This window comes from Chinchilla lanigera, unplaced genomic scaffold, assembly GCF_000276665.1.
Source record: "Chinchilla lanigera isolate Chin_1 unplaced genomic scaffold, ChiLan1.0 scaffold00057, whole genome shotgun sequence".
In the NCBI taxonomy this organism is placed as follows: domain Eukaryota; kingdom Metazoa; phylum Chordata; class Mammalia; order Rodentia; family Chinchillidae; genus Chinchilla; species Chinchilla lanigera.
The window spans coordinates 11,036,894-11,049,433 of record NW_004955458.1 but is presented as its reverse complement, the minus strand read 5'-3'; the positions used below and the strand labels follow the sequence as shown (position 1 = coordinate 11,049,433).

Here is a 12,540-nt window from a genome sequence, read left to right as displayed (position 1 = left end):
GCTGTTTTGTTTTTTGTGGTCCCCCCCGCCCCCAGCTCTTTGGTGGAGTGCCAGACTGCTTAAGAAAACATCCATGAAGCTGGCTCTAATTACAAATATAATTGATCATGTATAAATGTGGAAATAAATGACATCTATGCTATTTGACCCTTTTTAACTTTTGTAAAAGATAGTTGGCCTTACCTTTTGCTGATTTCTTTTGGAACCTCTAAATCACAGCAGCAGCTACTTCTGGTTGGTTCCTGGTCTTAGTCATTCAGAGTCTTGTACTTATTATGTCATCCCTTATAGTGTTGGTCTTGTCGAGAGTGCTAAGACCTTTTTCTGCTCTGAGATCTCAGTATACTCGCATATGAGGAGCGTGTGTGTGTGTGTGTGTGTGTGTGTGTGTGTGTGTGTGTACTTTGTTTTCTGTTATGGCCTAAAAGGTAAGATTCAAAGGCAAATGCAACTCTAAAGTAGAAACAAAAAATTCTGATTTACCAGAAATAACAGAAGTGTTTCTATGATGCGAATACTTTGTTTTGTTCTAAATATATTTATGTGAAAGAAAGCTTTTTAGATCCAAATTGGCTGTATTTGCTAGATTAATTATGCTCCGAAATAAATCTGAATGCTTATTGCTGTGGAGTAGGGGGCAATTACAGCCTGAGTGAAACAGTCTTACATGACTTTTCCAAGTATTTGTTCAGGTCACTTGTCCGTAAATCGTGAATCCTAAAGTGTTCGTATCCCAGTCAGGGTCAGAGACGTGACAAACGGAGATCCAGTGAGCTCTGGGCTTCCCGTTCGTTCCTTTTGGCTGCTGGGAGGTGTTGGGACTTCAGGCTTTTCTTTACCTGCCCTGTGCTTATGTCATTTACCTACCAGGGGGCCAGTCGTTCTTCAGCAGGAAGGATTCCATCCGCACCATCTATACGTCCCTGCATAACGAGCTGAAGAAGGTGGTGACAGGCCGAGGAGCCCTGGGTGGGACCGCTCCTCACGTGGAAGAGCTCCTGTCCCACCTGTCGGAGCAGCTCTGCTTCTTCGTTCAGGCTCGCGTGGAGATCGCAGACTTCTATGAGAAGATGTACACCCTCAGTACGCAGAAGTTCATCAATGCTGAGGAGCTCGTGGGCCTCTTGGACACCATCCTCAAGAAGTACAGCTCCAGGTCAGTTGGGGTGGGGGAGAATGTGGCAGTCTTCTCAGTCTCACGTAGGTTCTCAATTTTTCCTACTCTCATGAGGGTCTATGGTGAGATAACAGAAAAAGAAGTAACTGTATCCCATTTTACAGGTATTAATTCATCAGCAGTTGTACATTAGGCTCCTTTTGGTTAGTATCACGTTGGATGGAAATTTCTGTAAGCAGTAGCAAAACACTGAGAAGGAAGTGCAGTAATTGTTAAAAGTTGAGGGGCTGGGGATGTAGCTCAGCGGTGCAGCGTCTGCCTGGCAAGTGCAAGGTCCTGAGTTCAGTTCCCGGTACTAAAAAAAAGAAAAAAAATGTTGGGTTATATTTGATTTTGTTGCTTATGAAAGAGTTCGCATGACAAGACAATTGTGTATAAATTACTGGGACACTTTAATGAGTCACTTTTTTTTTTGTTTTGTTTTGTTTTGTTTTGTTTTTCCCCGGTACTGGGAACCGAACTCATGACCTCACGCTTGCCAGGCAGGCGCTTTTGCCGCTGAGCTAAATCCCCAGCCCCAGTGAGTCACTTTTTAAATATGTATTGTCCCTGCAAAGTAGTAATCTTCGTGTGTTACCTGCTTGTTGCACTGATGCAGCCGTCACTCTTAACATGTGTCAGAAATGCCTTTAATTGTTGTCAGAGTCTATGATACATACTCTGGTTTGTTTCAGACTGAACTGGTGGAGACAGTCATCTGCTTTTGAGAAATGCATATGTTTTTTTGGATAGCCAAAAAATTATTTAGAAGTGAATTTAAGTTTTTTTAAAAAGATATTGATCTACTGAAAAATTGTTCTTAATGAAGGGAAATTACTGTTTATAAAAGAATGAGACTGGTTGTGATACACTGCTCAGTGCCTAGCCGAAAGAGCAATATGAAAAAATTTCAGAAGCATTGTATCATAAAAGGGCATGACACTGGGCGTGGTGGCACAGGGCTGTAATCCCAGCACTCGGCAGGAGGATTGTTGCGAGTTCGCAACCAGCCTGGACTACAAAGGGAGATCAAGACCAGCCTGAACTGTGTAGTGAGACCCTGTCTCAAAAAGACTAAATAAATAAATAAATACATATATACATACATAAAATAAAAGTGAATGACGTATTTTGAATGACTATCATAAAAAGAATGACTCTCATAAAAAGAATGACTTATTTTTCTTTCCTTGGAGCCTGGCATAGTACCTACCTATAGGAGCTGAATTTTTGTACTGATTGTAAAGTAATTTCTTTCAGGGACACCACACATTTGGATATATGAAATTAGATATATTTGCTTCAAATATAGAGGTAGAAAGCTAATACATATTTGATTTATTAATGAAATATGGGGAGAGTGAGAAAAAGTGGGGAGATTGAAAGGCTTCGTGCAGGAGATAGACTCTGATGAGCTTTTATGCATAGTAGACGTTTCAGAGCAAAGGAAAAGGAGCACAGGTGCTGTGAGGTAAGAAGGTGTTTTCAGAATACAAAAGGTCTGAGCGATTCGATGTGTGCTGTTCTCTTCCTGAAATGTTCTTGCTCTCATTTTCTTCTCAGCTTTAAGTCTTGGATTAAATGTCAGAGAAGTCTTTGCCTTCTATGTTACAAAAATTGTCTTTTATTTAGTCTCTATCCTTAGTTTACACTGTTTTCTTCACAGCATTTACTGCTGAGAAATTATTTGCTTATAGTGTTTTTTATTACCTTCTCTTATAAACTAGAGTGTGAGCTTTGTGAGAGCTTCTGTTTCCCCTGAATCTGGAACAGAAGACATAGTAGATGCTCAGTAAATGAATGAGTGTTCCAGGTATAACTGTTGTATTCTGGATGTAACTGTTTTCTGGAGTTTATAAGTGTTGGAAACTGAAAAGTTTTTGATCAGGGGAGTATCATGTTCTCATTTTTGTGTTAGACTGATTATTTGGCGCTGGTGGGAGGAATGAGATGCTGAAGATGAAGTTCTAGGAGAAAAGGTTAGTATAGCAGGCTGTTAGGATAGGCAGCGTGATAAGTAGTAGTGGAGCCACATTTGTTTCAAGACTGAGAAACAAGACAGTGACAGTTGTCTGTTGTCTTGGATGGTAGGAGTAAGGAGCGGTTGCTGCAAAAGGTGATTTGGAGGTTTTGCCCTCCAAAGATAATGTAATTTATGGGATCAAAAGATAAAGAGAGGCTGGTTTAGGAGTAAAGTAGTGAACTAAATGTTGGGTAAGTTGGGTTTGAGTTGTTAGTATGTTTCCAAGTAAATTCACCAGGTAGTTGGAAATGGGGGGTTGTTATGGCTTGTGTCTAGAGTAAGGCAGGATTTGGTACCAGAAAAGTGGGGTTGTTGCTGTGAGTATACCTGACCATGGGATTCAGGAGTCTTTTGGACTAATGTGTGGGAAGGATTTAGAAGAGTTTAGAGATGCCAGCTGCAAAAGCAGAGCTGGAATGTCTTAGGCTGTACTTGATGAGAGATTCTGGTCAGAGCTCAGAAGACCAGAGGCTGATGGAGATCCTGCCAGTAAAGACCAGGCTTGAGAGGTTTCTGTTGGGAGGGAGTGCATTCACTGTTGGATTCCAGATGATGTGTGTTACGGCTTGGCAGAAAGTCTGCCTTCATTTTGCTCATGTCCAGAGATTTTGCCTGAGACTGAGATTAGGGGTGGGGGACAAATTAATCTGGTAGAAGAAATTTCAAAGCAGTCTTATGTTGAGGCCATGGCATGGCTATTTTGGGGGTGCTTTTAGCCAGATTTATGTTGAGAGTCAAAAGCAAAGAACCCAGTGGAATGATTCACAATGTGAGTTTGGCCAGAAAGGAAGCTCCTGTAAAACTGTGGCCTGCAGAGATGGAACAGAGGAGAAATTGTCACTGAAAAGACTAGCAAGGAAAAGCTAGGCAGTTCAGAACAAGACAACAGAAAAGATGGCCTGACGGCATCATAGAACCAGCAGGATTCCAGCCTTTGCAGCCTTAGAATTGTAAAGGTGAAAAACTTTGCTTTGAGAAGAGAGCCCCAGAGCACCATGTTCCAGAATGGCGGCAGCCTAGAGAATTTGTTCCTTGAGACTAGGTTCAGAGTAATAGAGTATTCAATGATCTAGACACTCAGCCTCTATAGCCAAGAGAGAAAGAAGCCTGGCTGCTACTCCAGCTGGCAGCAGATCCTGGCATCAACCACATGGTGGTGCTTTGAGGCACATGCAGAGTGCAAGAGCTGTGGGGTCAGGAAGGCTTCCACTCAGACTTTAGAAGAAGGCCTCGGAGGCCAGGCAGTGTGCCCCTGAGCGAGCAGTGTGTGAAGCTGTCAGTGTGAAGCTGGGGGTGCAGTGGAGACCCCAGAAGTTTGGGGTTGCCAGGAATGTGAGTCGTCCGAGGAAGACTGAAAGGAGGCATCAGAGCTGGCCCAGGAGAGAAGCCATGGGAACCAGCACTCCTGGAAGTGCTATAGGGGCAGAGCCACCAAAGCCCTTTAGAGCTCACATCCTGCCACTGATTGCCTTGGATGCTAGACATGGAGCTATGGGACTTAATGTTTGCCTTGCTGCTTGCTTTGGACCCGTTCCTTTGTATTCCCCTATTTGTACCTTTTGAAATGGAAATGTTTATCTTGTGCCATTTAATGTTGGAAGTGTTTAACTTGCTTTTCATTTGTGTGGGGGCTTGCAGCTAAAAGTTTGCCTTAAATCTCAGAGGACATTTTGGACCTGGACTTTTCAGCAGTGCTGAAAATGTTAGGACTTTGGCAACTCTCAGAGATGGACTAAATGCCTTTTGTGTAAGGGGATATACGTGAGTGTTTGGAGGGTTAGGGGCAGAATGTTATGGCTTGTGTCTGGATATCCCCCCCGAAGCCTCATATGGTCATAGGTGGAGCTTTTTCAGACGTGGCTGGATCTAGAGTGTGTGACCATGGGATTGATTCATGGTGCAGTGCTAGGATCAAGGGTGCTAGGATTGAGGGTGTGAGTGCTTCCTCCTAAGTAGCCTGGATAAAGTATAAGGGATGGAAAGAGCTATGGTCGTCCCTTGCTTGCTTTGTTACCTTCTGCCTTCTACGATGGCTTTCTGCCATATCATCCTGCCTTAGATCCAGCTAATTATGGACTGAAAACTCTACAAACTGAGCTAAATAAACGTTTCCTCCCTTAACTTGTAGGTGTTAGGTATTTTTTTTAGCAATGAGAAAAGTAACTAAGATAGGGATCTAGAGCTGAGATAAAAAGTCAGAAATAGAAGTTAACAAAACAGAACAAAGCATGCTTTCCATTCATCTCTGAAAGCAGACTGGGTGTCGCAGTAATTCAGATGATCTGTATCCCAAATCAGGGCTAGGGGTTTAGACTCCATGTTATGTATCAGGCTTACTAATTTTTTTTTTAGTATAAAGGCGTTCCATTGCATGAAAGATAACCCTATTCACAAAATTTTTAATAGGACTTCTGATGTAGATCACCGACATTGGAGCAGATAACCATTTCTTGCAAGGTAAATGGGTCCTTTGGAAAGAGAATTAACTTTTTCAATAAAATAGCATACCAAAATACGAACTATCTTTACCTCTGAATGATGTATGTTGTAGCACAGATGCCAAATCATAAAGTCTGTAGAATAAAAGGATATTATCCTGGCAGAAAGCAGATCACAGGCTTGGAGGGAAAGCTCACTGGTAGGGTACATGCCACAGCACAGAATACAAAGGCAAGACCGTGTGAAATTATACCATTGCCCATCAAATGCCTTAGATCACAGCCAGATTCTTAGTAAAAAGGAGAAAGTTTCAAAGGGACATCATTGAGGATTTTAATTAGAAGCAAAAAAACCAAAACAAAACAGAAAAAAAAACAAAAACGCCCAAAACAAACAAAAAAACACACAGTCTATAATCTATTACCTTTCCCATAAATACCTGCTGTTTCCTGTCTTTCTGCTTTGGTTCTTATTTATTTATGTATGTATATTTAAATTGTCCGTGCATTACCCTAGCGTGTATCAGTCAGCTATTACTGTGATAAATCTGTATAACAAGCTACCTCCAAATTTGCATACAGGCTTGCAGCTCTAGCAGGCTTGGCTGAGCTGGGTTCACTTGGATAACTCTCCTTAACACTGTTGGACACACCGGACGTGTTTCTTCGCTGTGATTTTGGACTTAGGTCTGCTCTGTATGTGTGCCCTCTGACCCAGGGACAGAGGGGAAGCAGCTACCCAGTAGCAATATACGACATGCCAAAAGGATAAGCCCACGCCTTTATGTACGTCAGATCAGATTAGCTTTCTGACTAAGGCAAGTTACTTGGTCTAGTGCTTAGCACTGTGCTGTGGTTTGTGTCTGGAGGTTCCCTCAAAGTGTCGTGCAGTCACATGGGCAGGCTTTTAGAGGCAGCTAAATAAATCTCGAGTTTGACTGCCTCATAGTGCATTGCTGGGATTAAGGGTGCTGGGATTAAGGTGGGTGATTGCTGGATCAGTCCACTGATCGGATTGGCACTGCCCACATCCCAGCGATCTGGATAAGATAAAAGGAGCAGAAAGAGGTTTGTTTTCTTCCCTCTTTTTGCTCTTACTTGCTTTTGCTGTTTTCTGCCGCCATGAACTGTTGCCTCTCTGCCACATGACTCTGCCTTGGAGGCAGCTGATTATGGACTGAAAGTTCTGCAAACCGTGAGCTGAATAAACCTTTCCCTGTTCAACTTTGGGCAGTGGGTATTTGTCTCAGCAAGGAGAGAAAAGTAACTAAAACAGCAGGGTAGGATAGCACACCCCACCTTCGGTGGAAGGAGCTGCAGATTTTTCACATCAAAGGATATAGGACTAAGGGTGGTAAAGATTTAGGACCAGAAGGTCAAGCCTCCATTTCGTGAAGCTAAGCTCTACCTACTCTTCTTTTCCTCCCATGTTTAATTATGATTTAAAAAGTGAAGTAAAATGTAGCATCTTACTCTTTCTTAGCACTTCTGTTAGGAATATTTATGTTCTCATGTAATAATTAGTTTTTTTAAATTGGCTTTAAAATTTTTATTAATAACGTGTTTGTGGTGTTACATTCATGATGGGGAGTTCATACATGTGCATTACACATCTGAGTTCTTTTTACTTCCCCCTCCTTCTCTTCCCTCCCCTTTCCCTCTATCTCTTGGTCCCCTCCCCATTAGCAAAAGATTTATCTCCTTTCTTATTATTTTGCTCTTTAACGTATTTATACTTTTAGTTTCTCACGTAAGAGAGAGCACACAACATTTAAGCTTATGTGTCTAGAGGCTGTGCGTGGTGGTGCACGTCTCTAATCCCAGCACTCAGGAGGGTGAGGCAGGAGGATTGCTGGGAGTTCGAGGCCAGCCTGGTCTACAAAGTGAGTTCAAAGCCAGCATAAACTACACAGCAAAACCCTGTCTCTGAAAGACAAAAAAAAAAAAACAAAACAAACAAACCAACTTGTGTGTCTGATTTATTTCACTTAACATTGTGATCTCAAAGTTCGTCTATTTTTCCTATGAATGACTCAAACTCATCCTTCTTTATGGCAGAGTAATACTCTATTGTGTATAATACCACATTTTCTCTGTCCATTTGTCTCACTTCTAAGATGTACTCTTACGCATTGAGCTGCTACAAACGTGGGTGTGCCTGTATCTCTGTAACATGATGTCCTTAACTTTTTTGTGAAGATACTTAGAAGGGGAATAGCTGAACTGAATGGAATTTCTAGTTTTGGTTTTTTGAGGAATTTTTATAATGATTTCCATAGTGATTGCACTAGTTTACATTCCCACCAACAATGTAGAAGGTTTACTTTTCCCCTACTGCCTTATCAGCATTTGTTATTGTTTGGTTTCTTGATGATAGCCATTCTTTCCGGAATAAGAATCTCAGTGTTGTTTTAATTTGCATTTCTTTAATGCCTAGAAATGTTGAACATTATTTTATGTACTTACTGGCTGTTTTTACTTCTGTTTCTGAGAAGTATCTTCATTTCAGTTGCCCATTTTATGAGTGGATGTTTTATTTTTTGGGGGTATAATATTTTTTACTTCTTGATATATTTTAGGTATTAGTCCTCTGTCCAAAGGAATAGCTGGTAAAAATGTTTTCTCATTGTGTAGGCTCTCTCTTCACAGTATTGGTTGTTTCATTCGCTGTGCAGAAGCTTCTTAATTTGATATGATCCAATTTGTTACATTGGTGTTTTTTCTTGTGCAGTTGAGGTTCTCCTTAGAAAATAGATTTCTGCAAGAGCTTTACCTATTTTAAAGCAAGTTGTTTTTAACACTTAGGTCTTTGATCCTTTGTGATTTTAGTTTAGTACATGGTAAAATATATGGGTTTAGATTAAATCTTCCACATACGGACAGCCAGTTTTTTTGGCACTATTTATTAAAAAAGACTGTCTTTCCTCCAGTGTATGTTTTTGGCCCATTTGTCAAAGATCAGTTAGTTGAATATGCCTGAGATTGTTTCTGCATTCTCTGTTTTGTTCCATTGATCTACATGTCTGCTTTGTTTTGGTTTCTTTTGCCAGTCCTATGCTGTTTTTATCGCTGTAGCTTTGTAAGACAAGTTGAAATCTGGGATTTTGATGCCTTCTGTTTTGCTGTGTTACCCCAGATTGCTTTTGCTATTCTGGGTCTCTACTGGCTCTGTATGAATTTCAGGATGGTCTTCTCTAGTTCTATGAGGAATTCTGTTGATATTGTGACTAGGATTATGTTAAATCTGTTTATCCATTTTGGAAATACGGCCATTTCCACTATATTGGTTCTGCCTATCCATTTCTGGATGGACTGCTTCATCTCCTTTTTCAGAGCACTATAGTTTTTGTTTTAGAGGTGTTTTACTTTGTTAGGTTAATTCCTGAGTATTTAATTTTTCTTGATACTGGTGCAGATGGTATTGTTTTCCTAATTTCGTTCTCAGTGAGTTCGTTAGTGATGTGCAGGAACACTGTTGGTTTTTTTGTGTTGATTTTGTGTCCAGCTACATTGCTTGATCTGGGTGTTATTCTAGGAGTCTTTCGGTGGAATGTTTTGGGTCTTCTATGTAGAGGATCGTATCATTTGCAAATAAAGACAATTGGAAATCTTCCCTGTATATATCTCTCTCTTTTCTTCCTTTCTCTTGGATGATGTCTTGAGTAAGGAGTAGCTATCCTGTTTTTAGACTAAGTGAATCTCAAGCCCAAACTGATCAGAAGAGGCCAAGAAGGTCGCTACACACACACACACACACGCACGCACACACGCAGTCTCGGTGGGTAATGTGTTGAGTGCTGTATTGAACAGGATTAGTGGTACTAGACATCCTTATCTTTTTCCTGATTTTAGAGGGAGAGTTTTCAGTTTTTCCCCCATTTACTATGATATTGACAGTAGATTTGTTTTAAATGGTTTGTATCACATTGAGATAAGATCTTTCTATACCTATTTTCTTCATAGTTTTTATCTTGGATTTTGTCAGAGGCTTTTTCTGAATCTATTGAGGTGATCATGTGATTTTTGTCCTAGCATCTCTTTCTGTGATTTATTACATTTATTGATAGCATATGTTGAACCATCCTTTTTGTCCTTTTCCTTACTAATTACAGCAGCATGGGGCTTTTCCTTCCTTTTTTTAGTAAGGTTAGCTAAGGGGTTGTGTATTTTGCTTATTCTTTTGAAGACCAGCCCTTCAGTCACTGATAATTTTTATTTTTCTGTAGTCTCAATTTCATTCGTTTCTGCTCTGATCTTTTTCATTTTTTATACTACTTCAGATTTGGATTATTCTTTTTTTTCTAGGACCTTGAGGTATGTTTTTATTTTTGTGATGTGGGCATTCACAGCTATAAAGTTTTTCTTAAGACTGCTTTCATTATGTTCCATAGGTTTTGTCATGTTTACTTTTTAGAAATTGTGTAATGTCTTCTTTGATTTCTTCTGTGCCCCATTGATCATTTAACAGTGTATTGTTTAATCTCTATGTGTTTCCATAATTTCTGTTGTTTCGTTTGCCATCCCTTTCTAGTTTGTTGTACTATGAGCTGATAAAATTCATGAGGTAGTTTTGGTTATTTTGTATCTCAGCATGCTTTGTGGGCTAGTATGTGGTCTATTTTTGAGGAAGTTCCCTGTGCTGCTGAGTATAATGTATATTCTTTTACTAGTTGGAGTACTCTTTAGCCTTCTATTAAGTCCTTTTGTTTGAATGTGTGGTTCACCTCTGATATTTCTTTGTTTATTATTTTTGTCCAGTTGATTTGTCTTTTGTGACAGTGGGGTATGGAGGTTTCCTACTATAATTGTGTTGATGTTCATCTGACCTTGTGTGTCTAGTGGTGTTAGTTTTACTAAGTTGGATGCATCAGTTTTCACTGCACATGTGTACGCATGCATGTGTCCGTGTAGCAACGTTTTTTTGCCTCATCTGATCAGTTTGGACTTGAAATCCACTTAGTCTAAAAGTAAGATAGCTACTCGTGCTTGTTTTGGGGCTCCCATTACAAGAAACATTGACTTTTATCTTTTAATTTTTAGTCTGTGAATTACTTTTTGAGCTAAATCGTTTCTCACATACACTGTAGTGTTGGGTTTTATTTTTTTTATGCAATCTGACAATCTATGTCTTTTGATTAGGGAGTTGTCCCAGTCATATTGAGGGTTATTACCAAAAGGTGTTGACTTATTTTTGTCATTGTATTATTTTTCTGTCTCCAATTCCTTTTTCCTTCATTTTAACTGTATACCCTACCTGATGTATTCATTCTACTAGATATTTTGATATCTTTGCCTTTATTGTCTCTCTAGTATATTCTTGAAAATTTTTTTGTGTAGTTTCATGGTTATGAATTTCTTAAGGTGTTCTTTGTCATGGAAATGTTTTATTTCTTTTAGAATTTGAAACATTTCACTCCAAGCTCTCTTGGCCTTGTGTAAGGTTGTGTTGAGAAGTTTGCTGCGGTTCTAGTGGGCTTATCTTATAAGTGATGTCTTACTTTTTTCTAACAGCTTTAAGATTTTGTCCTTGTATTGGATTTTGACTGTGATGTATCAGGGAGTTTCTTTTCTGGTCATGACTATTTGGGTTTCTGTATGCCTCACTTACTGTATGCTAAATTCTTTCCCCATACTCAGAAAGTTATCTGCCATTGTTTCTGTAAACAGATTTTTTTTAATGCTACATATTCTGGGTTATTTTTGTTTCATTAATTCCAATTAATTTTAGATTAGTCTTCTTGGGTCATCTAGCAGCTGTTGGATCCATTTTCTATATTGTCTTTTTGTTCTTATAGAATAACTGAGCATATGGTCACCTGAATCAGCTCTATCTTGTAGCTCTAATACTGTGTCACTTTTGGTGCCCATACTTTCAAGTCAAATTTTTATCTCCTGGATTTCTGTTTAATACATTTTCATGGACTTTAATTGTTTGCCAAACTGGTCATTTATATTTTGTGTTATTTTGTTTAGCTCAGCTAGGTTTTTATTAGTGTCTTTTGTATGCCTTTTATTTATTAAATCTGTTACCTGTTCAGATGTGTCATCTTTGAGCTAACCACATACTTTATTAACTTTTTGGTCTTCCTTATTATCACTGTATTATTCAGCTCTTTGGCTTGATTTTCTCTACTTTGATGCCTCATGGATTACCTTCATGGGAGTTTGGAGGCATTTTATTGCTTTGTTTTCTCAGATTTTATTGTGTGTGTGTGCGCATGCATGCATGCACTGAGGGGTGAGGGTCGATTATAGTGGAAAGAATTTTTTTGCTGGTATGAAGATCTCTTTACTTCCTGCTTTCCAGTGGTGTGCTCTGAGCATGGTAACAGTAAGCCTTTGCCTCTGTCCCAGGACCATATCCATTTATTTGGGGAGGGGAGGGGTGGGTGTCAGTGGCCTAACCCCTTGTTCTCCAGAAATGAACAGCAGTATTGTTGATGACATAAAGACAAACCAAACGTTGATACATAGTTAAAATTAATGAATAGCAACAATTATTTCACCCTGGCAGCAGCAACAAATCAGCAACAATAACAGTCTCAACAACAAACTGAATATTGTTTTACCATAAGAACCAATGAAAGCTACTACTGTCCCACCCTTGACAACAGAGAGGAATCTATAAAATAATGCAGGCAAAAAGCAAACCAAATATTAACCTATAGTAAATATCCACTAAATGCAAGTTGTACCACTATTAGCAATAGTAAAGAATGAAAGAATTCATAAGGTAAACTAAGTATCTAAAAATTTATAAAGCTAATAGTAATACTAAAAAAAGTGATGGAGCTGGGGAAGGGGAAAGTGAAGAAAGTCAAAAATGAAAAATAGGGGCTGGGGATTTAGCTCAGTGGCAAAGCGCCTGCCTGGCAAGCGCAAGGTCATGAGTTCGGTTCCTGGTACCGGAGAAAAACCAAAAA

At 39.5% G+C, this 12,540-nt stretch overlaps 1 protein-coding gene across 1 annotated transcript in view; it reads left to right on the top strand.

Annotated features, from left to right (window-relative positions):
* Window positions 1-870: 870 nt before the first annotated feature.
* Window positions 871-12,540, top strand: part of LOC102008505 (chromosome unknown open reading frame, human C12orf66) — a gene marked incomplete at its 5' end in the record, with an annotated part of 21,014 nt that continues 9,344 nt past the window's right edge. The window contains 1 exon segment of the mRNA XM_013520920.1: window positions 871-1,156. Coding sequence (XP_013376374.1) covers window positions 871-1,156 — 286 coding nt within the window.